We start from the raw sequence: 26360 nt of genomic DNA on the forward strand, positions 1-26360 counted from the left end.
CTACAACGTTCACCCGATTTGGATGTAATTACCCTCAAATTAAATCTGAAAGTCTTGTTTGTTTCATTTCAAAACCATTGTGGTGGTGAATAGAGGTCAAAATCTGATAATTCTGTCAATGTCCCAATATTTATGGACCTGACTGTATAACACTTACAAGTATCAACAGAGTTTACCATACTTTCCCCAAACCAGCAGTTTCCTCTGTTGCTTTCTATGGCCCAGTACTGGCCTATTCTATTATATTACCACTTGCCCCTTTCAGACAGGTAGCGCTGTTGTCATTGATCAACACTGCAGTCTGTCTGAAAGGCAAGATGTTAGCAGAATAGAACAGTTCGCTGGAGGCTTGGGGGGAAACAATTGAAGTAAAACTCTGCATTTTATCGTTTCCTAATAAAACAAAACACTTTAGTTTAGTGAAGTGGTAAACACTGCTCATCTCAAAGGCAGAGGCGCTTCAAGACAGGAGGGGTCTCGGGTGCAGAAGCTGTACGACCTCTCTCGCTGGCGCATGCGCAAAGTTAACTCTGGCACAGAGTCTACTGTGCATGGGCAAATCTCCAGGAAAATGGCACCCGCACCATTTTCCCTGTGATTACCCAAGGGCCAATTTGCACTGTAGACCCAGCACCCATAACATACTTGCCTACCTTTTAATATCTCTTCCCGGGAGAAGCCCGGGTAAGAGGAGCAGGAGGGGGGCGTCGGGGGCAGGGACTGACGATTCACATCATTAAGCCCCGCCCCCTCACGGTAAAATTGCTGCGATTGGCTTGAATTTACATAGGAGGCGGGATTATTCCATGCGGTATTATTCCATATTATGAAAACATAAATTCATTTGTTCACACATTCAGTGAAAGTTTAAGTGATTCAGATTGCCATAAATATCATTTTGCATTGTTAGTTAACAAATAATCCAGGAACAAACACATTTTGGGGACATTTATGAAAGCAAGAAAACACATGGACATATTTCTCAGTATGTAGTATGGGAGTCACCAGCTGTCAAACCCCTTGTAGCTGCCATCTATGGTGCTCAGTGCCATTCTTCTCTCTTACAGTATCTCCTGCAGCATAGCACAGTGTCTGTGATCAGCAGGGATCTTATTGAGCTCCTTGCTTTGTGACCACTCACACTGAAAACCATTCAAAGTACCAGAATGCCATGCGCACAAGACAAGGATCCAGCACTCAAAGTTAAATTTGGTAGGGCAACTGAATGGTCAGCATCGATAAAATCCATCGATGTAGTATGGGCTCTTGCTCATCGATGGCAAGACACCATTGGCAGAACACCACTGGTATTTTGGACCATCGATGGTCCGTGCATGCGCATAGGATGCAGACCTGCTTCTTTGTTCATAGAAGTTGCATAAGTGAACAATATGATTACTGACACATGGATTCCTCTCATTCTCTTAGCTTACTGTATTGGAGCACTGTTGTACAGGTAACTGGAGCTGCTGCTGTAGGACACTCGGTCCGAGTCATTTGAGAAGTCTGGGAAGCTTCTGTCAGGGGAAAAGAGAACATATATACTAACAACACATGGTGGACAGAGTATGCAGGCATTGAAACTGTCCCCCCCCATAGCATAAACATGGGTCCACCCGCTGACATCTCCATCGTTACCCATCAGCTGTTGTCTGCGGATTGGCAATCTTGATGGGCAAACACCTGATCGAATTAGCGTCGGGGGACCTGGGATTTGGGGACTGATGTATGGACCCCTTTACTCCAGGAGAGAACAGTGGCTATGTCCCTGACAAAGCCAGATTAAGAAGGAGGGGGGAGGGCACGGTACCCTGGCCCCCCTGTCTCAGCCCCACCCCCTTCCTGGCCTGAGCACACACTGTGCAGTCCCGTGCATGTTTAAGGGCCGGAAGAGTGGTGCGGGCCGGATGATGACTGGGGTGGGCCGGACAACAAGTGGAGCAGGCTGGATGAAGAGGGGGGATCCTGTTTCTGATATTTTAAAATATCGATATATTGGTTGTCGGCCTACAGTCCATGTCGTCCATCTGTTGACATTTAGAACCCGTCAATATTTTGGTGTCAACGGTGGAAGTGTAACCAAAAGATACCGTAGTCGTAATTGACCATAAAATGTGGAAATCAATCAAAAATGAATAAGCCCCAAACTTCCCCCACTCCACGCAAGAGTCATAAGAAAAATAATCACACTGTATAGGAAATTTACTGAAGCATAATAAGAGTAACATTACATATTTTTAGTTGGGCCATTGCCATGTATGTTGGATTCATTTTTCAAGACCAAAGTGAGTTAATCGATTTGTCTGAAGTTCTTGGCTCCACCAAGAAAGGGGTGGATAGACTCTGGTTTACACCATTTAATTTAAACTATTTGTAGATGCTAAAGAACATGTCCATTATCACCCTGCCCAGTACCAACTCTGTACCTGGGCAGCCTAAAGTCCCTTCCCTTCCCGGAATCCCCACTGTACATTCAGTATAAAATACACAGAAGAGTCCTCTTGGCTCCTGGATGATAGGAGTCCCATAGTGAATGCAGGAAGTACATGACAAGCTCACAGGTGGTCTGAGAGAAAGACATACACATATGTATAATAATAATTACATTATAATAATTCATTATAGTAACACTAATAATGGGCCTCATTTAGAGTTAGGAGAAAATACGGCTAAAAGGTACATATTCTATAAAGGATGCTAGGGAATACAGAAGCATCCATAGGGTATACATGTAGCCCAAAGTATAATGTATCAATTGAACATCACTGATGAATAAAAATAAAATAAACATAAATCTTACCCAGCAGAGGTTGGAGATTTCAGATTCTCACTTGTGTTGACATATTCCTTTACAAAAAGTACTGCTTTATTGCTAGCAAAATAAAAAGTAAAATGTGTTAATCGACATGAATTAATGTATTTATTTCATATTTGGATCTGTGACTGACACCATCAAAACATTCCTGTATTTTTATTTTGTAGATTAAAGATCACAGATTACTCAGCGTCTCTGCTTTGCTATGTGTAATGTGTCCTCTAGGTGGCAGGCAAGCTAAGCAATTAGAAAGCAGACTGGAAACAATGCACAAATAATTAAAATATGGATTGAAATGTGGACCAAAGTGCAGCAATTATAAAGCATTTATAATAACAAACATCTAGCAGGTTACAGATAGTGACTTGGAAAATTGTTTTGGTTTATTCTGCAGTTTAGCAGAATTTCAGACAATGGCTGCCGTCTAATTTGTTTACAAGTGGTCCTTATTTTTTGCTGAATAAATATTACCCAGTATAGCAACAGGCCAATCACAGTGCATGGAACATAAAGAAGCCAGTCAATAAGTGTCTATGGCAGTGATAGGTAACCTGAGGGGCAGAACTAAGATGCTCTCAAACCAGCTAAATGGCCACACAGTACTCTTCTTAATCTCACATTTAATTAAACAAAGACATAGCTATCTGTAATATTATTTCAGCAGGCAATGAAGCGTTACAAGCTAAAGGATAAAACATGTGACAATAAAGCAGGAAGGGGCTTGGGATGCAGATGAAGGCTTGTAGTGTCGCATTTGAAGTGTCCAAGAAATTGCTCTATAGTCCTTCCACCTTATTGTTAAAATGTCGACATGTTCATAATGTCGACTGCAGAACATCAACATAGTTTATTTGTTTATTTTTAGTGTTAGGTTTAGGGTTAAGGTCAGTCTTATAATTAGGGTTAAGGGTAGGGTTAGGTTCAAGGTAAGGGTTAGCCTTATGTTTACAGTTAAGGTTAGTCTTACGTTTAGTGTTAAGGTTAGGGTTAGCCTTAAGGTTAAGGTTAGGATTAGCCTAATATTTAGGGTTAAGGTTAGGTTTAGGGCTAAGGTTCGCCTTATGGTTACAGTTAAGGTTATGGCTAGAGTTAAGGTTAGGGTTAGCCTTATGGTTAGAGTTAAGGTTAGCCTTGTCACGACCAGGGTCTCTCGGCATGGTAGTTGACGGTTAATACCTGTGATGACGCTATGGCGAGGGGCGTCTGGCGGTGGCGCCTGGCGAAGAGCATTGGCTGTGCGTGGTTCTGTGGGGGCATACTGTCACTCTGGTCTGGTTAGGCCTGGGGGTGCTTCCATTCCGTTCTGGCATGGGCGCCGCCATCTTGTCTCTGGTCAGGTGACCTAGTTGCCCTATCCTGTTGTGTCACATGCTCCTCTCTGACCATTCACGGCTGTGCACTGGGGATTTAAGGGAGTTCAGAGCTCCCTTGCATTGCCAGTGCAACGTGTTTCTCTGCGAGAGCTGAGAGAGAGTGTTCCTGTGCTTAAACCTGTCTATTGGATTCATTGCCTAAGCCTGCTTTTCCTAACCTGCTCCAAACCCTGCTGGATTCCCCTACCTCCTCCATATACCTTCCTACCTGCTGTTTCCCTGCACCTTGTTTCATTTCATTCCCAGCTGGACTTCACTACCTCTGTCTGCATCAGCTACAGCTTAGCAAACCTGCATTCACTTACAACTCATCAAGCCTGCATTCTGTTTTAGCTCACCATACCTATACTGGACTGTTCTGCCTGTCACTACCTGGACATTTGTTCATTAACCCTCACAACAGTTATCAAGTGCACTTTAGTGCTATACCTGGACTTTTGTTTGCCACTCCCATGTCTTCTCAGTCCCTTATTAAAAACCCCACTTTTTCATATAAGTCTGCTCCTGTGTCTGCTTCTATCACCACCCCGGGTCCACAACAAATTCAGAACCTAACAGTTTGCACTGGCCCCATGGATCCGGCCACGGAACAGGAGTCTGGAGCGGATTTTTTCCGAAGTATTGCTGGCCGTTTGGAAAACTTGGAAGCTATGCAGCACCAAGTGGCTCAGTTCCTGCAAGAAATAACTAAACAACAGGATTTAATTCAGAGCATAGCAACTCGCTTGGAGAGTGTGGAGACTATACAGCGACAGATGGCACAGTTTGTGCAAGACATTGCACGCCGTCTGCATACTGTACAAGCTACTTCAACGGCTCCTAGTGTGCTTTCAGCTACTCCTGTCCCCACTCCTGTGATTTCTTCATCTGTATCTACTCCTCGTTTGCATCTTCCCACACCTGATAAGTTTGATGGTACTCCAAAACTGTGTCGTGGATTTCTCAATCAGTGCGATGTGCACTTTACTTTGCAACCCTCTAACTTTCCTGCTCCTAGAACCGAAGTGGCTTACATTGTGTCCTTGTTATCCGGCTCTGCCCTAGAATGGGTTTCTCTGCTCTGGGAGCGTTCAGATCCGCTTCTGGACAATTACCCAGAGTTCCTAGCAACATTCAGGAGGATTTTCGACGAGCCTGGAAGAACTTCCTCTGCTTCCTCCAGTATTATGAAGTTAAAACAAGGGACCCGTCCTGTCAGCCAGTACGTCATTCAGTTTCAGACTTTGGCATCTGAACTCAAGTGGAACGAAGAAGCCTTGACATTGGCCTTTTGGCAAGGTCTATCAGATCGTTTAAAGGATGATCTAGTGACTCGTGAATTACCCTCTAGTCTTAGTGATCTCATTTCCCTTTGTAATAAAGTTGATATACGCTTTAGAGAGCGCCAAGATGAAAAACACAGAGCTAAGCGTTTCCCTTCCCCTACCCGTCCCACTCCCTCCCTTTCCGAGGAAGAACCCATGCAGGTAAATCATACCCGTCTCTCTAACGAAGAACGACAGAGACGCTTTAAAGAGTACCTTTGTCTATACTGTGGAGATTCGGGTCACCTGGTGGCTTCCTGTACCTGCAAGCCGGGGAGCGTCCCGTTTCTAGCTAATTCTGGGTGCAGTCAGCTAGGAGCAATTCTTCCGTCCTCTAAACATATTGACTCTGTGTTGTCCATAGCCTTAGACATTAATTCTAGCCCTGTGTTTGTGTCTGCCCTTTTGGACTCCGGGGCAGCGGGGAATTTCATGTCGTCTCGGTTGGTAGATAAATTACAAATTCCCTGCAGCATCTTGGATCATTCTGTCTCCTGGACCTCTATTGATGGTAAATCTCTTTGTAATGGAACTGTGTCTAAGAGAACTCAACCTGTTTTAGTTCGTATTGGAACCCTCCATGTTGAACATATCAGTTTTTTCATTATACCCAAGACTTCCCATGAAGTTATACTCGGATACCCGTGGCTGTGTAAGCACAACCCCAGAATTGATTGGAACACTATGCAGGTTCAGTCATGGAGTGTGGAATGTCAAGTGTCTTGCCTTCCGAAGACCGACGCCTTGTCACGGTCATCATCCCCTGATAGTGGTCTAGAAACACTACGGAATACACCCATGCTTGGGGCAAAAGTTTTGACAGCTATACAACTACAACCGCCTGTTGGGAAGTCCTTTGTAGCCCCAGGAGGGGTGCCTCCAAAGCCTCAACCCCAGAGGATGTCTCTAAGGTCTCAACATCAAAGGAGGTCTCCAGAGCCTCAGCCCCTTAAGGGATTTCTGAGTGTCCAGCCCCAGGATGGGGTTTTCAGCCCCATACCTCGAGAGGATGTTTCAAGTTTTGTTCCCCAGGAGGGGATTTCAGATCTACCACCCCAGGAAGGGGCCTCAAGTCTCGTACCCCAGGAGGGGTTTTCAGTTGCTAGTTCCTGTTTCTGGCGGGTCAAAGCTGAGGATATCCACGTTTCCAGTCCTGTCAACAAAGTCCACTTGGCTCATCCTGAAAAGCCTAGGTGTCCTGAGGCCACCCATAAAGGGGGGGGTACTGTCACGACCAGGGTCTCTCGGCATGGTAGGCGACGGTTAATACCTGTGAGGACGCTATGGTGAGGGGCATCTGGCGGTGGTGCCTGGCGAAGAGCATTGGCTGTGCGTGGTTCTGTGGGGGCATACTGTCACTCTGGTCTGGTTAGGCCTGGGGGTGCTTCCATTCCGTTCTGGCATGGGCGCCGCCATCTTGTCTCTGGTCAGGTGACCTAGTTGCCCTATCCTGTTGTGTCACATGCTCCTCTCTGACCATTCACGGCTGTGCACTGGGGATTTAAGGGAGTTCAGAGCTCCCTTGCATTGCCAGTGCAACGTGTTTCTCTGCGAGAGCTGAGAGAGAGTGTTCCTGTGCTTAAACCTGTCTATTGGATTCATTGCCTAAGCCTGCTTTTCCTAACCTGCTCCAAACCCTGCTGGATTCCCCTACCTCCTCCATATACCTTCCTACCTGCCTGAGTACCTGAACCTGCTGTTTCCCTGCACCTTGTTTCATTTCATTCCCAGCTGGACTTCACTACCTCTGTCTGCATCACTTACAGCTCATCAAGCCTGCATTCTGTTTTAGCTCACCATACCTATACTGGACTGTTCTGCCTGTCACTACCTGGACATTTGTTCATTAACCCTCACAACAGTTATCAAGTGCACTTTAGTGCTATACCTGGACTTTTGTTTGCCACTCCCATGTCTTCTCAGTCCCTTATTAAAAACCCCACTTTTTCATATAAGTCTGCTCCTGTGTCTGCTTCTATCACCACCCCGGGTCCAAAACAAATTCAGAACCTAACAAGCCTTATGTTTAGGGTTAAGGTTAGGTTTAGGGTAAACCTTATGTTTAGGGTTAAGGTTAGGTTTAGGGTAAACCTTATGTTTAGGGTTAAGGTTAGGTTTAGGGTTAACCTTATGTTTATGGTTAAGTGTTGGGTTAATGTTAGGGTTAGCCATATGTTTAGGGTTAAGGTTAGCCTTATGTTTATGGTTAAGTGTTGGGTTAGGGTTAAGGTTAGGGTTAGCCTTATGTTTATGGTTAAGTGTTGGGTTAGGTTTAGGGTTAAGGTTAGTGTTAAAAAAAAAGAGAAAAAAATAGTATATGGTGCGCAATTATGATCAAATGAGAACAATAAAAACAATTGGATCTACAGAGCTGCTACAATAAGTGACAACTGCAACCCACCAAAATGGATATAGACAAAAAGAAACAGATGTAGCGCTTGTAGAAACAAATGACAAACAATTTATTGACAATATAACAATCGATTAAAAATGATATGATATGTGCAAAAATGACAATACACTGCAGTAAATCAGAAGTTAAATGAAAGAATTCTCTCTAAATAATGAACTCCAAAGATAAGTCAATTGACGCAAGAGTAGTGGAGATATCAAGGAGAGAATCCACTGATATTGTATATCTGATGGGCAAAATGATACACCAAGCAACAAACTGATGAGGATGTGTTCCAAATCAGAATAGTTCCATTGGAGCGGTGATATTATGTATCTAGATCTTGCGGCTCACCTTAACCTCGGTCAGTGTCCAGTGAGGGAAATACCACTATGTGCGGCTGATCCGTGTGTGCTGACCGCAGCACCTTGGCCTTTATCCGTTGATGCACCAAGGTCTCCACTATACGTACTCAGGGCCTGATTCAGACACGGACGCTATTTGAGGATGGTCATTCCAAAAAAGGGGCCGGCTATTTAAATTGAGAGCTCGCTCTTTGTGGTTTGTTGACGCCTCTATGTCTGAGCGAGCGAACGAAAAATGTGCTCGCTATTTTGTAAAGACGCCCCTTTGCCGTTCGCATCACACGTCATCTCCGGTATTTATTAGATTAATCGGGAACATCGAAAGGCATCTGAACTGCTCGCAGTGCTTGTGGTAGGTTTTTCTTACCGCAATCACTGAGAGCAGTTCAGGCTAAAAGACAACCAAGTGACATGGTCGATGACGCTCCTTTACTAATTATGCACTCCCATTAAACGCCCTTTTTACCGTTAGGCACGCCTGCGTTCAGATCTCCACTCCCCCGTTTTCAAGCACCTTCCCCTGTTACCACCCACAAACGGTACATTCTGTCAATCAAATTAGCAGCCCCTCGCTGTTTTGCAAGCGCATGATTTCCGACCGCAATGACTGGTTTGCGCATGCGCATTACGACCCATACGCAAGCGCAGTTGTGCGAACATCGCTCAGAGCGAACGAGCGGCCGCTTACGAGCGGCTCTGAATCAGGCCCTCAGTCCGTGAGCACTGACCGCAGCTCTAGCTGGTAGGACTTGATTGAACAGCCACAGACACTCCAATTAGAAGCCTTTGAGCCCTCCTTCTGAAGAAACCGGGAGTGTTGCACTCATGGACTGAGTACATATAGTGGAGACCTTGGTGCATCAACGGATAAAGGCCAAGGTGCTGCGGTCAGCACACACGGATCAGCCGCACATAGTGGTATTTCCCTCACTGGACACTGACCGAGGTTAAGGTGAACCGCAAAATCTAGATACATAATATCACCGCTCCAATGGAACTATTCTGATTTGGAACACATCCTCATCAGTTTGTTGCTTGGTGTATCATTTTGCCCATCAGATATACAATATCAGTGGATTCTCTCCTTGATATCTCCACTACTCTTGCTTCAATTGACTTATCTTTGGAGTTCATTATTTAGAGATAATTCTCTCATTTAATATCTGATTTACTGCAGTGTATTGTCAAGGGTAGTGATAGCCTGATGTTTAAGGTTAGGCTTAGGGTTAATGTTAAACAAGCGGTTAGGGTTAGGCTAAGATACACAAAAAACTGTATGTCCACATTCTGGTGCCGACATGTTAAACTTCAACATTATGAACATGTTGACATTTCAATCATGTCAAGGTTTTTGAATATCGACATATTGGTTGTCAACCTAAAGTCCATGACTGTTGACAGTTAGAACCTGTCTGAATGTTGACTTATCATATCACAATGTTAAGTTCTGACGGTGGAAGTGTAAGTGAACAGATACTTTAGTCGTAATCGACCATAAAATGTGTCAATTAATGAAAATATATAAGCCCCAAACTCCCCCCACTCCACGCAAGAGTCTTAATAAAAATTATTGAACTATATAGGAAATTTACTGAAGAATAATAAATGTAACATTATATATTTTTAGCTGGGCCCTTAAGATATATATGAGTACCTGCTTTCCTACTTAAGTGCATGGCTTTGCTGGGCAAGGCGCTGGCATTTGTACCCCGCACTGGGCGGAGCTTGGCAGAGCGAGTGGTTCTTGCAAAGTGTCAGCTGCACCGGCTATCTGGCCCATGCAGAAACTAGACTTTACTTTACAGAGTGAGATGAGTAAATGAGATATTTATTAGGGGATTTCTTCCTTTTCTGAATTACTTACTGTATAGCAATTTCCACAAACTGGGTGATTGGCTATTCACCAACTAGGACCAGCAAGGCAGCAGGTTGGTAGAAATCACAAAATTAGGTGATTTTGCTAATTTGTTTCTAAATTTAGATAAACCTGCACTAATATTATTTCATTGGTTGTATAAATATCTACTAGTGAACATATATGGTTTATGGAATTCATCATAAAGATCCAGTTCTTAAAAGATAACTTGAGTGTAACACAGAAGTAAGGGATATACACTATACTATATGATCTAAAGGAGATTAAATAAATAAATTTTAGACTATATATAAAAGCAGTATAATAATAATAATTATAAGTGTGACAGTGTTCTATGATATACTGTAATGCAGATTAAACTGGGCAGCTAATAGAATACAATTGTCCGAAAAAGTTACATCACTGATTTGCTTAAAAAATTGACTGTAATTTACATTTACAACTGTTCTACTAAGTCATACCCCTTTCACACTGCCAGCAATAACCTGGGTTATTTCACGTGAACGCGCAGCAACCCGGATTACTGTGCAGTGTGAAAGGGCCCAGTTAAAATAACCCAGGTAACAAGAAGGGTTGAACATGGGTTGAACCAGCTCGTCGTGCAGTGTGAACGGGTAACCCGTGTCGATGTGACCAGGCCATTCACAGCATAGGAAGAGCCAACGCTTGGAGATGATCTTATCTTCAAACTCCGGCTCGGCATGTGATGACAATGACGTCATCAACCCGGCAATAAGCCGGGTTGGGCCCCCAGTCTGAAAGGGGTCGCACCCGGGATGGATAAGTGTACAAAATCCCGGGTGTGACACGGTTTTGCGGTGTGAAAAGGGTATCACTTTAACCTGTTGGGTAATTGAAGAAACAATATATGATTAGTAAACAAGTCTCATTTTACCATTATTCAGTGTAACTGGAAACCGAACGTTACCTGGACTGAGGATCGTACTGATTGGCTTCCCCAGGCGAAGGGCTCTCGTAGTGGGTGTCTGTAGTGGTAGGTGTGGTAATCTGGTCTCTTGAGCTGGATACGGTTCTAGAATTAACAAGTTTTTGTCAGTGTTTGGATGAGACAGAATATAAGCAGCAGGGTTATTGTACAGTACACTACTACATGACTGCATCTTATTACTGCATATCTAGACACACTTTCAAAGAATAAAATAAAAAAAAAGGATAGCTCCACAATGAAGTTGTCCAGTTAAAAGCATTACGCTAGGTACTGCAACTTACTGGAATAACTTCTGATACTTAAATCAGGGCTTCTGCCTGAAATCAGTAAATGAAAACCTAGAAACACACTTGAGCTCATTTCTGAAACGCACTGTAGCACCTCACATCAGAGTCAGCATCTACTCTTCATGCATTTCAAGCTTGGTTTTTCCTGTGCCAAAGTTCTTTTCCACCAAAATACAAATGCATCCAATGAAGGCTATTATTTAATAACTAAGCGGTGGATTTGCTGGGGTTTAGAAACCGATGGGACCTCCCCGTGAATGGAGGACTGTTTCCACAATTTAACCAATCAGTGCACTCCTATTCATTCCTATTTCAGTTACCGGGAGTGAAATGTCATTCGTGACGGGACCCGCCAGCGTTACTACTGCGGCGTGTATATGGATTTTTTTTAAAAGATGTTGCCAAGTTCCTGAGATACCTACATAGAGTATCCTATTCATTTGAGCGAATAATAAAGTGGTGAATGAGGGTGTGTGGAGGAGTGTTTATTTAATAAAGAACTTTGTCACGGTGTGTGTCCTGTCTTTTGTTTAATTTATTTATTTTCGCAGGTGTACTACAGGTCTCAGCAGGCCTTGAATTACACGTCATGCTGGCATTTGTGATTCTCTAAGTGCCAGCATGCCCTGACAGCCATTTAAATTGACCATGACAGGACTAGCTGGGTTCTGTAGTGCACCAATAAAGAACATTACTATTTCTATTACTAACCCATATTTATTAAACCCAAACTCTCTGCACTAACGGTGTGGGGAATAGCCCTAGTGCTATCAGCACAGTGTTGGCTCTTCATTGGGAGGGGAATTCCAGGCCTGTTGACCGGCCTGGGTTTAATGGGCACTATGTCGGGGGGACACCTCTCTGCGCTTTCCTCCTATTATAGTGCTACCGGTCCAGGCTGGTGTAACCTAGTGCTGGTTAGTGAAATGTTCACAAGAACCCACGCATTGTTAGATCTGGTGGTTTGTATACTTCTTTTTTTTAAACTTAAAGTTTTTATTGTTTCAAAATTATAAGGGTAGGGTCTGGGATACAGAAATAAAAAGGGAAGGGATCAGGGAAACAGAAATAAAAGAGTAGGTACAATATTTGCATAGAAACTAACAAATATAACCAGGTACTATTAATACAGTCCGGAACAAGCAACTGTTTTCATCAGTTAACATATAATCACGTTATTTTGATCTAGTAATCTCAAATTTCAAACAACTAAACTGACTAGATATAGATTACTAGCTATAGTAATATCATCCAGATGGTCAAAGCCACAGAAGGGATAAGACAACTCTCCCCGAAACCTCTAATGATCCACTCAAGCTCGGTTATTTATCCAAAATGTAATGTTTTGGGTTACTGGAATTGGTTTTTGAGGACCAGTACTCAGACCAATTCAACCACTGAATTAACGGATTGGATGGTGCTGTGGAATAGTTTACTCCAGCTGTTTCAAACTCAAAATGAGTTTGGACCTTTTGTTCTATATCTTCCAAAGTGGGGATTATAGAAGATCTCCAGTTTTGGGCCAACATTATTTTAGTGGCTATCAGGATGTGCCCCATTAAATAACGGTCGTTAGAGGTATCATCTTTGTACAAATGAAAGATAGCTATAACCGGATGTAGGGGAATAGTGATCTTTACAATTTTTTATATTAAAATAAACACTTCTTTCCATAGCGGGGTGATAAAATAGCAAGTCCAAAATATGTGCAGTAAAGAGCCGACATGGCCACAGTTCCGCCAACATAAATTGAAGTGAGATGACGAAATAGTGTGTATTAGTTTAGGCGTAAAATATTGTCGATGAAGCAACCGATAGTATTGTTCCATATGCGATATACATTTTGAAACTTTATAACTAGTTTTATAGATTAAACGGCAGACTCTTCAGGGAAGACACAAGAGAGATCTGTTTCCCATTTCACAATTGTTACAGGTTTGTTGAATTCCGTGGGGGTCGTTAATTGAGAGTACCACCATGTAATGGCTCACTTTGTTATTAACTTTATTTAGTTGATTTGCCAAGAGTTTAGGAATATCTTTGATAATGTATGGGGGTGGAGTTATACTTTGTAACCAGTGTCTTATTTGTAAATATTTATAAAACTCTCTAAAAGAGGTGTGGAATTGTGCATTAATCTGGGAAAATGGTTGAAGAGTGCCAAGTGTGGTTATTTCTTTAAGGGAAAAAATACCCTGGGATTTCCAAGTCTCAAAGCTTAAATTTGGTATTAAAGCGGCCAGTCCCTCCAACGAAAAACCCGTGGAAGGAAGACCAACTTCTGATGACGCATGAACCATTTCTAACCAGGCTTTCCTGGTTGTGGATATCGTCATATATTTTTCGATCCATGGGATCTTAACGTGAGATGGTAACCAGAGACAATCTGTGAGTGGGAATGGGGTGGCCATATCCCATTCCAACTGGACCCATGGCATCAATTTCCCCTTTCAAAACCAAGGATTTATTTGTGCTAGTAGGGATGCTATTTGGTACTTGCGAAGATCCCATGCCTCCCTCCGTCTTAGGTAAGGACAGTATTTTCCTTGCTTGCCTAGGTTTCTTATCCTTCCAGATATAGGAAGTAAAAAGTCTTTGAATTTTAATAAGTACATATTGAGGGATTAATATGGGCATTGTTCGAAAAAAAAATATAATAACTTTGGTAATACCACCATTTTTAAGGCCGAAAGTCTTCCCATCCATGATATTTCGGACATCATCCAGTCCTTAAATAATAACGACAATTGTCGTATCAATGGTAAATAGTTAGCAGCTATTAGACTATTAGTAGTAGCCGTTAAATGAATTCCTAAATATCTAATAGAGTGATCCTGCCATACATATGCGTAATCCGCTTTTAGGGATGCCAATAAATGTTGTGGGAAATTAATCGGGAGAGCCTCCGTTTTAGAACAGTTTAGCTTATAGTAAGAAACCCCCGAGAATTCTCCCAGTAGACTATGTAGAGCTGCTAAGGAGGTGAGCGGGTCAGTTAGTGTAAGCAGAATGTCGTCAGCAAACGGGAAGAATATAATGCAAATATTGACGTAAGAAAGCTGCCCTTTATGCCGAATTTAACTAATACTGCTTTTAAATATTGCCAATTTAGTCTGTCAAACGCTTTTTCTGCGTCTAATGATAGTAATAAGAGAGGTTGGTCAAGACAGGAGAAAGATTCAATAATATTGATCACCTTTCTCGTATTATCAGGTCCCTGCCTCCCTGTCACAAATCCTACCTGATCTTGATGTATTAAAGTCGGTAGCAGTGACTTAAGTCTGTTTGCTAAAAGTTTAGCGAATATTTTAATATCTGTATTAAGCACTGCAATTGGCCTATAATTAGCCATGGAGGACAAATTTTTACCTGGTTTGGGGAATGCTACTATTCTCGCCTCTAGCATTTCTTTCGGAAAAGAGCCCCCTGATGAAACATCATTAAACATATGTGCTAAGATGGGAGACAAAGTTTCTTGAAAGCATTTAAAAAATGTATTTATATAACCGTCTGGTCCCGAAGCCTTATCCAGAGGAAGGGACTTGATAACTGATAACATTTCTTCCTCGGACCATGGGTCAGCTAGCGCAGTCAGAGCGTCAGCGTCCAGGCATGGCTGTACTAAGAAAATCATCTATCTGGGTTAGTGAGGGCTGGGGCGTCATAGGGTCGTCTTTCAAATTCTAAAGGGAGGAATAGTACTGCGCAAAGCATTCCGCTATAGCATAGGGATCTGTAATTTTGGTACCTTTGATATTGGTAATCAGTCTTATACATTCTTTGGCTCTTTTCCCCCTTAACTTTCGTGCTAGCATTCGGCCTGCCCTGTCCCCCTGAATATAGAACTTTTGACGTAGCTTAAACATTGTCTGATGGACTTTTTTAAGGGCCAAAGTATTCCATTCCGTTCTGGCAGTAAGTAGTTCCCTATAAATTGCGTCGTCCTTCGGATTAAGTTTATGTTTAGCATCTAAATCTGCTATACGACATTCGATATTTACTTGTTGGAGAATAGATGCCTTATGAATACGAGCCGCTGCCTGAATAGCTGAACCCCTAAGCACTGCTTTAAGCGAACACCAAAAGGTAAACGAGGAAGTGTCCTCTGGTTTGTTGGTTTCAAGAAACAGGGACAGGGCATCGGATATTAATTGTTTAGAATCTGTATGGGTCAGAAGATATTCTCCCAAGCGCCAGGGACCCGGGGGAGACCTCAATCTATTGACATCCCAATCTATGGACATTGCCGCATGATCCGACCAGGCAACTGGTAGGATTGATGATTGTATAATATACGGTAAAGACCATTTACTTGCCAAGGCCAGATCAATGCGGGAATAGGATTTGTGCACCTGAGAATAATAGGTGTAGTCCCTCTCACCTGGATGCCCTGCCCTCCATACGTCATACAACTCGTACTCACTAAGTATACGTCTGAAGCTCTGAGAATGATTTAGAGAAGGTTGCGAATTATTTTTTGATTTGGATGAGGACTTATCCCACAGCGGATCTGGAGCAATATTAAAATCTCCCAATACTAGTAAAATCCCTTTTTTACATGTTTGGAGTGCCGTACAAAATTTCCTAATAAAGGATATTTGTTTCGTGTTTGGAGCATATATTGATGCAAGGGTCACTGGGACATTATCTAATTATCTACAAGTATAAGATATCTGCCCTCCTTATCCTTTATTTGTTTATCTAAGACAAAATTACTTGTTTTAGAAAATAGAATTGCCACTCCCGCTTTTTTGCAAGGGCCATTGGAGGTATAGCAAATGGGAAATTTCAAATCAGAAAATTGAGGGGGGGCGGATTGTTGGAAATGGGTCTCTTGCAGAGCGATGACTTGAGCCTTACATTTAGCAAAGTATCGCAGTGCAAGTCGTCTTTTACTGGGAGAGTTAAGTCCCTTAACGTTAATAGACATTACCTTAACCATCTGGAAACATTATAACATTGCCTAGCATTAATTGCACTGAACATAAATGTACCAAGATTAAGAACGGCTTGCTGATTATGTGAAGTACCTGAAAACTAAATAATAATAATAATAATAATAATAAAAAAAAATTAATAGTTCCATAAAGAAACTATTAGGGACCACCTTCTTAGGTGGTACATTGGGGTGAGTGGTCAATAGAATATTGAACCCCCGTCGCCCGGGGTCAGAACACTTTGCATTAAATTTGAGTATTCTATATAACTAAAATGGAAAACACATACAACGACCTACATCTATCACTTAGACAGAGAACACAGAAAAAGGTCTCAGACCTACACAATAAAAAAAATAAACAAAAGAAAAATTAGCAATAGGCACGCACCCAGTGTTCCAAACTGTGAAATAAATGATATATGAACAGGACGCTCCATTTTACGGCCTAATCTGAAAAGGCAGCTCTATGCTATAATGTATTACCTCTATGCAAGTCGCCTTAATTATAAAGTGTCATAGAGTAAAGCAAAAAAACAAGGAGCATCATACTATGAATAGTCAGATAGATATAGCAACACTACTGTAGGTGGGTACACCGCTATAAGAAGGATACAGACATTCTGAAGACAACTAAGACCATTCCCGGTTTATATGCAGGTTGCTTGGTAACTTCTGTGAAATGTCTTCTAGACTCCAGGACACTAGAAGCTGGACACCGGCCGCTGGATCCGTTACGACTGTGGTAGAGCCATTCCTGTTGATTATCAATTTAGTGGGGAAGCCCCATCTATAATTGATGGAAGCCTTTTGTAAGGCTCTGGTGACAGGTAGAAATGATCTTCTTGATGCTAGCGTTGCAGCAGAGAGGTCACCGAAGATTTGGACTTTTCCCATAGTTGAAGCATCTGCTGACCTTGCTGCACAGAGAATTGCCTCTTTAGTGTGAAAGAAATGTACTCGCGTCAGCACATCCCTAGGAGCATCGGTAGGAGCATTACGGGCTTTAGGCAGTCTATGTATACGGTCCAGTAAAAAATCTGATATCTGTGTAGTTGGTAGGAGTTTCGTAAATAGATCCGTCACATGTGCTGACAACTCTGCATTTGAAATTGTCTCCGGAATCCCACGAAGTTTAAGATTATTTCGCCTAGACCTATCTTCGAGGTCTGCGGTCTTAATCCTCAGGGAGGTAACCTCAGACTGCAACTCCTCATGAAGGTTGATCAGTTCATTATGTGATTTAACGACCTCCTCCAGTTTGTTCTCCAGATGGTCTGTGCGGGACCCCAACTCGTCCACCGAGCGTTGACAAGATTGCAAAGCTGATTTAAATTCAGAAGTAATATCGTCCTTAAAGGAAGCCAAGAGCATCCTCATGGAGCCCATTGTGAGTGGTGCATCATCTGCAACTTCCAGTTGTTTGGAGGGAGCTCGTGGGGGGTCGTCAGATGGGGTTCCCAAGGCAGATGGGAATTTACTGCTTTTATTAGATGATGGGCCCGCTTTATCGATTTGTGAGGAGGGAGGTGTTTTGAAGAATGACACTTGTGGAACCGTCGAAGGCTTTGAGCGTTTAGGTGCCATCATAAAAGATCCGGTGGTCCACCGGTAGGTGTCAGAGATCAGGTATGGAAGCTTATACTATTACTCAATATATAAACGGGCGACGGAGGGTCCAGTTGGGCTTAGCAGAGATGGGACAACATTTCGGACTAGTGGTATTTATTACTTGGGAAAGTCTATCCGTTTCATAGACGCTGTTCCGGCAGAAATGTGTTATCTTTGACAGTGTGTCAGGGTTCCTGAGCTTGATTCCCGTCTAACGATGAGGGTCTGAGAGGTGCTGATGGGTCGCAGGTCCGTCTCGCCGCGTCACCGCTATGTGTGAAATTAGTAATGTGGCGGCCTCCTGTGATTTCGCGGGTGTCTGGCTACCCCCAGGGGGTGAAACTGGTCCCTCCTTATGTCCGGTCAGTCCGCTCAGTGCCGGAGAATGTAATGGGTTCGCGGCTCCGTCCCGCGGCCGCCGCTACAACCCCGCTCCGCGGCACTTGAAAATTGAGGTCGGGGCCTCTGGATGAGCACTAGGCCTCAGTCGCTCCGGGGCCACAAGACGTCCCAACAACCCGGGTGGATGTTCAGCGGGTTACCGTGGTACAGGTCTCTCTACCACAGAGCGCTATGTCTAGGGGGGTATAACATGCAGACTCAAACCTGCTGGCGGACCTCTGTGCTGCACGCCGGGTTTCAAGATGGCGGCCTCCCGCGATTCGCGGCTCCAGCCGCGGGCGTCTTCAAGTGTCCTCTACGGGTGTATGCAGATACCAGGGTCCCCAGCCAGTCAGTGAGCTCACGGAGAAGGTAGGGATATGCGGCGCCAGCCGGCGTCACGCGCTTCAGCGTCGATCCGTGGGTCACCTAAATCCAGGCCGGTGCTTCAGGAGGGGATGTAGGCCTCAACGGCTCCGGGGCTGTTAATCACTCCACGAGTTTGGTGAAAGTATCGGGAGGTCAGCGGGTGACTGTATAAGAGGGTAAGACCCTCAAAAAGTCGCTGGAGTCAGCAAAATAGTCTTTTTTTAGTGGAAAGACAAGGGAGCTGCAGGAAGCACGTCCACTCCGTTCAGCAGCCAGGCCACGCCCCGGTTTGTATACTTCTAATAAAGAAAGCAAATTGAGCTAGTGATTTCTATTCTAACGTGTGGGATTTATGCCAGTTATCAGCTTAGTAAATCGGTGGGATACAAACCCGCTGAGAAATAGCTGCAATCCTGCCGGGATTTCAAACCTGCCACCAGGGGCATACCTAGGAATTTAAAGGCCCCATAGCAAAAGTTTGTAAGGGCACCTATGTACCATCTAATGATTAAAAATGTACATAACACACGTAACTTTGACAAGGATGATGGGCCCCCTAAGGTCTGGGCCCCATAGCGGCTACACCCCTTGCACCTATGGTCATTACGCCCATGACTGCACGTAGTAAACTTTGACCATGATCTCTGCCTTCCCAGAGCTAATGAAACAACTAAGGCCCTCATTCAGAGCCGTACGCTCTGAGCAGAGCACACGGTCTGAATGAGGGCCGCCCTCCATAAAAATGGAAAAATGGAGCGTCCTCCTGGACGCTCGTATAGCTGTGGGTCACCACCCACAGCCTATACGAGCGTGCAGTTTGATGGCCGCGATGGTCGTGACCATCGCGACCATCGAAACTGCGAGCCGGAGCCTGCGGTTGAGGTTTTCAACCGCAAGCTCCGGAGTGATTTTGGCTCACTAGTGATGTCAGTGGGCCGGCTTCTGACGGGAGGCGTTCCCGTGGGAACGCCCCCGTCAGGGAGGCATGCCCCTGGCACGCCCACCAAAGGGGGCGTGCTGTCAATCAACATCGACAGCACGCCCCCTTTGATCAGACACAACGAGCGAAGGACTTTCCTTCGCTCGTCGCGTCTGGCGCATGCGCACGACGGAGCTCCCTCCGTCGTGCGCATGCTCAGTGCAGAACATCGACCCACTTGCGAGCGGACAGCCGCTCGCGAGTGGGTCTGAATCAGGGCCTAAGTCCTTTGGTGTAGTGGATACTGCTGTGCGCTCCTCAGTGGAGCAATTAAGGTGGTACAGGCCAGTATTGCGTACAATTAAGAAATTAATAGTTGATACGCCGCATCCCCTAGCACCTTACCGCCAGCTCCATTAGCTGTACTGCCAAGCGAGTCACAGTGCTTGGCGGCGTGAAAGATCCCGGGCAGTGAGTGACTGGGGGCAGCCCAGCAGCTAGGGATGGCCATCGATAGTTAAGAACCATTGATGGTTAACTACCGATACCCAATGGTTTTACCATGATTCTGTTCCCTCTACTGGGACCCAATGTTTTTTTTCTTCTCCTGACGTTATGGGGCTTAGCCCTGCCCATGGCAGTCACTAAACCCAGCCCTAAGTACTGATTAGCCCATGGCTCCCGAAACCCCCAGCAGCGCTGGACATTGAGGGGTGCAAACCATCGATAGTTCACCATACATGGTTTTGTGCCATCGATGGAACCACAGATGTGAACATCCATAACAGCATTGACATAGGGGTGTCTCTATGCAGCACAATTTCTTCCATCCTTATTTTGTCAGACACAATGAAAATATTTTGTGTTAGACTTTATTGAACTGGACAGTAGCAATGTAATCATCCAAGCCTTAACTTGAAATGTCTCCAGCATTTTGACTAGTTAGCTATATGGTAGCTATAACTGGTTCAAATGTAAAGGACATGCACAAAGATTAGCTGGACGTGCTAATCTCTGGCCTTCCCGATCATCTCACCGTTTTGGTCTGGTGTTGGCTTCTTCTACATACTCATTGTATACAAGATCTGTGGAGCGAGTAGTAGTAACTGTTGTGCGTGAGCTGGATCTGTTTAAAAGTTGAACCATATAGACATGAATATTGCAGCCAATATATTGTTGTGAACATATGATTTCACATACTCAGGAAATTATTAGGTTAGGCAGCTACATCTATTGGTATCATACATGTGTTTCCACAGAGGGTTAGGATACGGGAGGGTAGGGTTAGGCTATGGGAGGGGAGGGTTAGTCACTAGGGGAGGGTTAAGGTTAGGCTATGGGAGGGTTAGTCACTAGGGGAGGGTTAAGGTTAGGCTATGGGAGGTTAGGGTTGGTCACTAGGGGAGGGTTAGGCTATGGGAGGGTAGGGTTAGTCACTAGGGGAGGGTTAGGCTATGGGAGGGTAGGGTTAGTCGCTAGGGGAGGGTTAAGGTTAGGCTATGGGAGGGGAGGGTTAATCACTAGGGGAGGGTAAGGCTGCATACACACGTAAAGATTTTCTGTCCAATGGATGGTTGGACAGAAAATCTTTACGTGTGTACCCAGCTTTAAGCTATGGGAGGGGAGGGTTAGTCACTATGGGAGGGTTAAGATTAGGCTATGGGAGGGTAGGGTTAGTCACAGGGGAGGGTTAAGGTTAGGCTATGGGAGGGTAGGCTTAGTCACTAGGGGAGGGTTAGGCTATGGGAGGGGAGGGTTAGTCACTAGGGGAGGGTTAAGGTTAGGCTATGGGATTGTAGGGTTGGTCACTAGGGAAGGGTTAGTCACTAGGGGAGGGTTAAGGTTAGGCTATGGGAGGGTAGTGTTAGTCACTAGGGGAGGGTTAGGCTATGGGAGGGGAGGGTTAGTCACTATGGGAGGGTTATGGTTAGGTTATGGGAGGGTAGGGTTAGTCACTAGGGGAGGGTTAAGGTTAGGCTATGGGAGGGTAGGGTTGGTCACTAGGGGAGGATTAGGCTATGGGAGGGTTAGTCACTAGGGGAGGGTTAAGGTTAGGCTATGGGAGGGTAGGGTTAGTCACTAGGGGAGGGTTAGGCTATGGGAGGGTAGGGTTAGCCACTAGGAGAGGGTTAAGCTCGGCAGAAGCGTCAACGGGTCTGGGGACACCCAGTGCATACTTCATATCTCTGTGACAGGAGCCGAGTGCTGCAGGAGAATGTCACACTGCAGCAACCGGCTCCTTTCACTAAGGAGGAGCCGGCATTTTGGTGTCACCCCCTCCGAGGATGACACACGTAGGTACGGCCTGCACCCCCATAGTGATGCCACTGAAGCTGGGTACCCACTAGACGATATCTCGGACGTTATGGCAAATTGAACTGACATATCGTCTGGATCAACTAGTGTGTACAGACCACTTGATATATCGTGCCATCGCTGGGTATACACATCGTCTAGTGCCCCAGCTTTAGGGTTAGCCTGCCGAAGGGAGGTGAGGTGAGGCACTAGAGTTAGGATTAGGCATACTCACTCCGGAAGTGCCACTGGATCCGCCGGAAGTCATCATGACATCTGATGTAATGTCAACATTCTAATCATGTCGACATTTCATCAGTGTCGATGTTATGAATGTTGACATGATAAATGTCATCAGAATATACCACACCATATAAATATCACATAGTGAAGAAGAAGAGATGATTGTTTCCTTAAACCAGTGTTTTCCAAACTCGGCCCCCAAGGCACCCAAACAGTGCAGGCTTTAATGATATCCATGCTTGAGCCCATATAACTTAATTAGTAGCTCAGTCAGTTCGATTTTATCATCTGTGCTCAAGCATGGATATCTTTAAAACCTGGATTTCTAGGGTGCCTTGAGGACAGAGTTTGGTAAACACTGCCTTAATCTATTGCTGTGCTAAACCTACAAGATTGAAGACAACGTGATTAAATATTTCTACACTATAACATGGGACATCTGCCATGAATAAGACTGAATGAGCATGTCATTAATACTGCTCATGTCGTGTTATTATACTGTCTGCATGTGTGGAATTAAATCTATGCATACAATGTGAAAAAGCAAATGCCATTGCTTCCGTTATATTAATCACCTGTGAGGAAATTAATCAGAACCTTCGACTTGATAATCTAAGTGTTACATAGTAATTGCTAATAATGAGGCAACCGCGTTTCAGTATCTATATAGGTCATATGCCGTCTGATGTTACAATATACAACATCTAAATAGCATGGGAAAGAATCATGTACGTTTAAGTTTAGCCTGAACAAAAACAGAAATTTAAGTAGGATGCATTTGTTCTTTCTCATTACATTCCTTGTTTAGTAATATATTTACCATCATAATTTATCCCTATTTATGAGTATCCATATATTCTAATATACATATGGATATATATTATAATATCTATATAGTATATATATCCATATATTCCAGATGATAATAATTATATAAATGCATAGAAGTAAATGGACAGACATTGAATTTAATAATAATTTGTTAATGTCAGTTCTAATTTTCCATGATGATATCAAAGGGGTCATACAGGGTCATACAGGGTAGGGGAACTGGATGGTCTCAAATAAGGTAATTATTGAAACGCAAATCATCCACTGCACTGTAAAAAAAAATATGGAAATATATATTGAATGGGGTGTTCCTAGTGGGAGCTTAAACTTAGGATAAAAATATGTAGTAACAAAACATGGAAAAAAACTAACCAAATATAAGGAATGCAAAAAATATATAAAAAAAACTGGGCAGCCATTTTGAAGTCTGAAGTGATATACCTGAAAATTCAGTAGTTTATTTCACTAGCCCAGTGAACTCTGAGGAATGAGGCACTAGTAATTCCCTAATATCACCGCAACAAGTGCAACAAGTGAATTGATAGACTGATTCTCCTGAAAATGTGTTTATGCACAAAATAGCTGCCTCCATTGTCTATTATGTAATTTTTTTACATTATTACAGGACAGCTTTTATTGTTAGATTTTGAATTCGGTTTTAGGACACTATAAGATTTATATTACCTGGCTGTGTGCTTAATCATAGCTCGTTTTATGAGAATAATTTTTTTCATATTAATAATTATGTTTAGGCATATCATATTAAACTTTGGTTTATTTGAAATATACTTTATAATTACCGAGGAGCATGTCCCACTAAGATAGTACCGATATGCACACAGTAATGTATTATTATTGCAAAAGAATTTATGTACAGAATTTTTGTATTTATTACGCTACAATGTTCAGCTGAAGGGACAACGTAAAAATTTCAAGATGATTAATCAGATATGGTAGCAGAGAATGTGGTGGAAGAACCAGTTCTTCTGTAGCGCCAACTCCTTCATAAAGGTTACCACACCAGCCCAAAGAATGCTGGGAATGTTGAAAGCCCACAACTTACTAGGTGTAAACTATGGTCAGCCAAAAATGTCTGCCTTTATGTTTTTTTTTAACTTGCGGCCAGCTATCTTCCTTGTCACTCGTGTTGTGGACAACTCCCTTCTTAGAAATGTCACCTAGGAATATTAAGTCTAGATGAAAACCACAATGCTTCTTAGATGTACTACATATGCCATAATGGGGATGTAGTCAGGATTCGGTGCTCAGGATACTGACGGCCAGAAAACCAGCTCCGGAATCCCAATGGTCACATTTCAGATGGTGAGTATTAGGGTTAGGATTAGACACTAGGGGAGGGTTAGGCTGCAGGAGGGGACGGTTAGGATTAGGCTGCGGTAGGGGAGGGTTAGGTTGCAGGAGGGGTGGGTTAGGGTAAAGGTTAGCATCAGGATTTTGACCGTTGCGATTCCCGAGCCAGCATCGTGACCGTTGGGATTCTAACCACCGGGATCCTGTACCCAACCCCCATAATGTCAGAATGTGCCCCCACAACAGCCCAATTCAATAAGTTAGTGGGATGTGAAACTACCATAAATTGAGCCCAATCTGCCCAAGCTAGTGGCAAATGGGAGGAGGTATACAGATTTTATGGAACTTCTGTTGCTGCAAAAAAAAAAAAAGATGGATGCTTCCATTGTAATTTATTGGGATATAGTAAAAAATGATAGCCCTGTACAGAGACGACATATGGGCCAGGACACTGGGGCGGATAGGAAAACACCACATGCTCACTAGTTGCTGAACAGAAGGTCCTGGTCTATAAAGTGATATCACATACTGTAGGTGCCCCCTGTTGCTATGCAGGAGCCACCATAGCAACCTGTACAGTGGAGTTATATCTGACTTCCAATCTCCTCTGAATGTGATTTGGACTTTATAATGTAAATGTAATCCACATTCAGAAGGGGTTTACTTATAATGCCAATAGCTTCAGTAGGGTGCTATGGTGGCTAAGCTGCTAATGTGCAAAAATATTTGAAAACAATTGCAAGGGAGTTGGGTTTGGGGCCTGGAATTAAGGTATGAGGACTACTACATGAATACTATCCCTACACAACTGCTTGACTGATGAGTTATGCTTATCACCAAATAGCTAGAAACTACTTTAAATCTCACCCATCTCATAAGGTGTCAGGCCACTGGGTCCAAGACCAATCCTTTACATCGCTCTAAAATGTCCTTTCTGTTCTGAGCACACAATTAACGGCAAACGTCGTCAATGTTCAAAACCACAAATGTAGATTCAATTGAGTGTGACAGATCCATTTTAAAGGGACAATTCCTGCACAGCAATAAAGTTGTGGAGCTGAAGCTTTACATTTGCTAAATGGTTTTCAGTTTTTCACTAGTGACATTTCTGTCAGAGCTACAGTGTCACACCTAGTGAAAGTGTGCAGCACACACACAATACCTGCTAAAATACAAGTATGGGGGCATTCCACTGACTGACTGTAATGATCCCTGAAAATGACCCAGGTGCAGGGGAACATGAGAAATTACTAGGATCGTTTTCACTCTTTTACCATTGTAAGATCTGGCAGCTTGCATAAGACATTTAAATAAAAATAAAAATTACCTGGCGGGGCTAGATTCCAGCATTGTGTCTTCTAGAGTCTCTGGCACTCTGTATCTGGATTCTGTAACTGTAGTGGTTGTGCTGTCTCTAGATCGTGGGCTAGGCCTGCAATACGGAGTTAGGCTGTAGGCAAATGACTAGACATAAACAGATATACTGGCGTTTCATAGAAAGTGTTATCGGTCACATCCCTCAGTGGTAAGACAGAAATAAAGGCACTCAATTGGCCTCATGACTGACAACTGAGAATACATATATGAGAACAGAAATCCTTTGCCATGATTTTATCTTTTCAAGTTTAAAATATAACATGGTGAAGAGTGCAGCAAAATGTTTTGTTATAAACATTTATTGATCCAAGTCAGTGACTTGTCATCGGTTGTTTAAATCTCAAAACATATATTTTTTAATTTTTAAGCTAACATGGGAAGACTGCAAAATATACTAAGTGTGAGCTCAGATTTAGAAACGGGGATGGTGACCTTTTTAAGATATGAGTGAAGCACTTTGAGAGAGCTGATCAATTAATGTAACTTTTATGCTTCACTGGAAGAACAAGAATGAGAAGGATGTGTACATTTCACAACACTGACATGTCACAGTACAATGTAGTCTTGGATAATGAGATGTAATGAATTATCAGAAATATTTAGGAGTGATTACGAAGATATTTGATATGGAGAAATAATAACCTGGGAGAGCTGCTTCTCTCTGATTTGAGTGGTTCGGGTGTTCTTGAGGGCTCGGATTTTGTCTCTGTGGTTCTAGTCGTCACA

The 26360-nt window shown here is 43.4% G+C and overlaps 1 protein-coding gene across 5 annotated transcripts in view; it reads right to left on the reverse strand.

Moving 5' to 3' along the window:
- Positions 1–26360, reverse strand: part of ZNF185 (zinc finger protein 185 with LIM domain) — a 215351-nt gene that overhangs the window by 11184 nt on the left and 177807 nt on the right. For all 5 annotated transcript variants that reach the window (XM_088452925.1, XM_088452938.1, XM_088452932.1 and 2 more), the window contains 5 exons: positions 26277–26360; positions 25585–25689; positions 11054–11158; positions 2801–2872; positions 1434–1517 (listed from right to left, as the gene is read on the reverse strand). The exon at positions 26277–26360 is cut by the window's right edge and continues 27 nt beyond it. In XM_088452925.1, the coding sequence (XP_088309051.1) occupies positions 1434–1517; positions 2801–2872; positions 11054–11158; positions 25585–25689; positions 26277–26360 (450 nt within the window). The remainder of the gene's footprint in view (positions 1–1433; positions 1518–2800; positions 2873–11053; positions 11159–25584; positions 25690–26276) is intronic.

Source organism: Taudactylus pleione, unplaced genomic scaffold (assembly GCF_031769625.1).
Source record: "Taudactylus pleione unplaced genomic scaffold, aTauple2 ptg000039l, whole genome shotgun sequence".
Classification (NCBI taxonomy): Eukaryota; Metazoa; Chordata; class Amphibia; order Anura; family Myobatrachidae; genus Taudactylus; species Taudactylus pleione.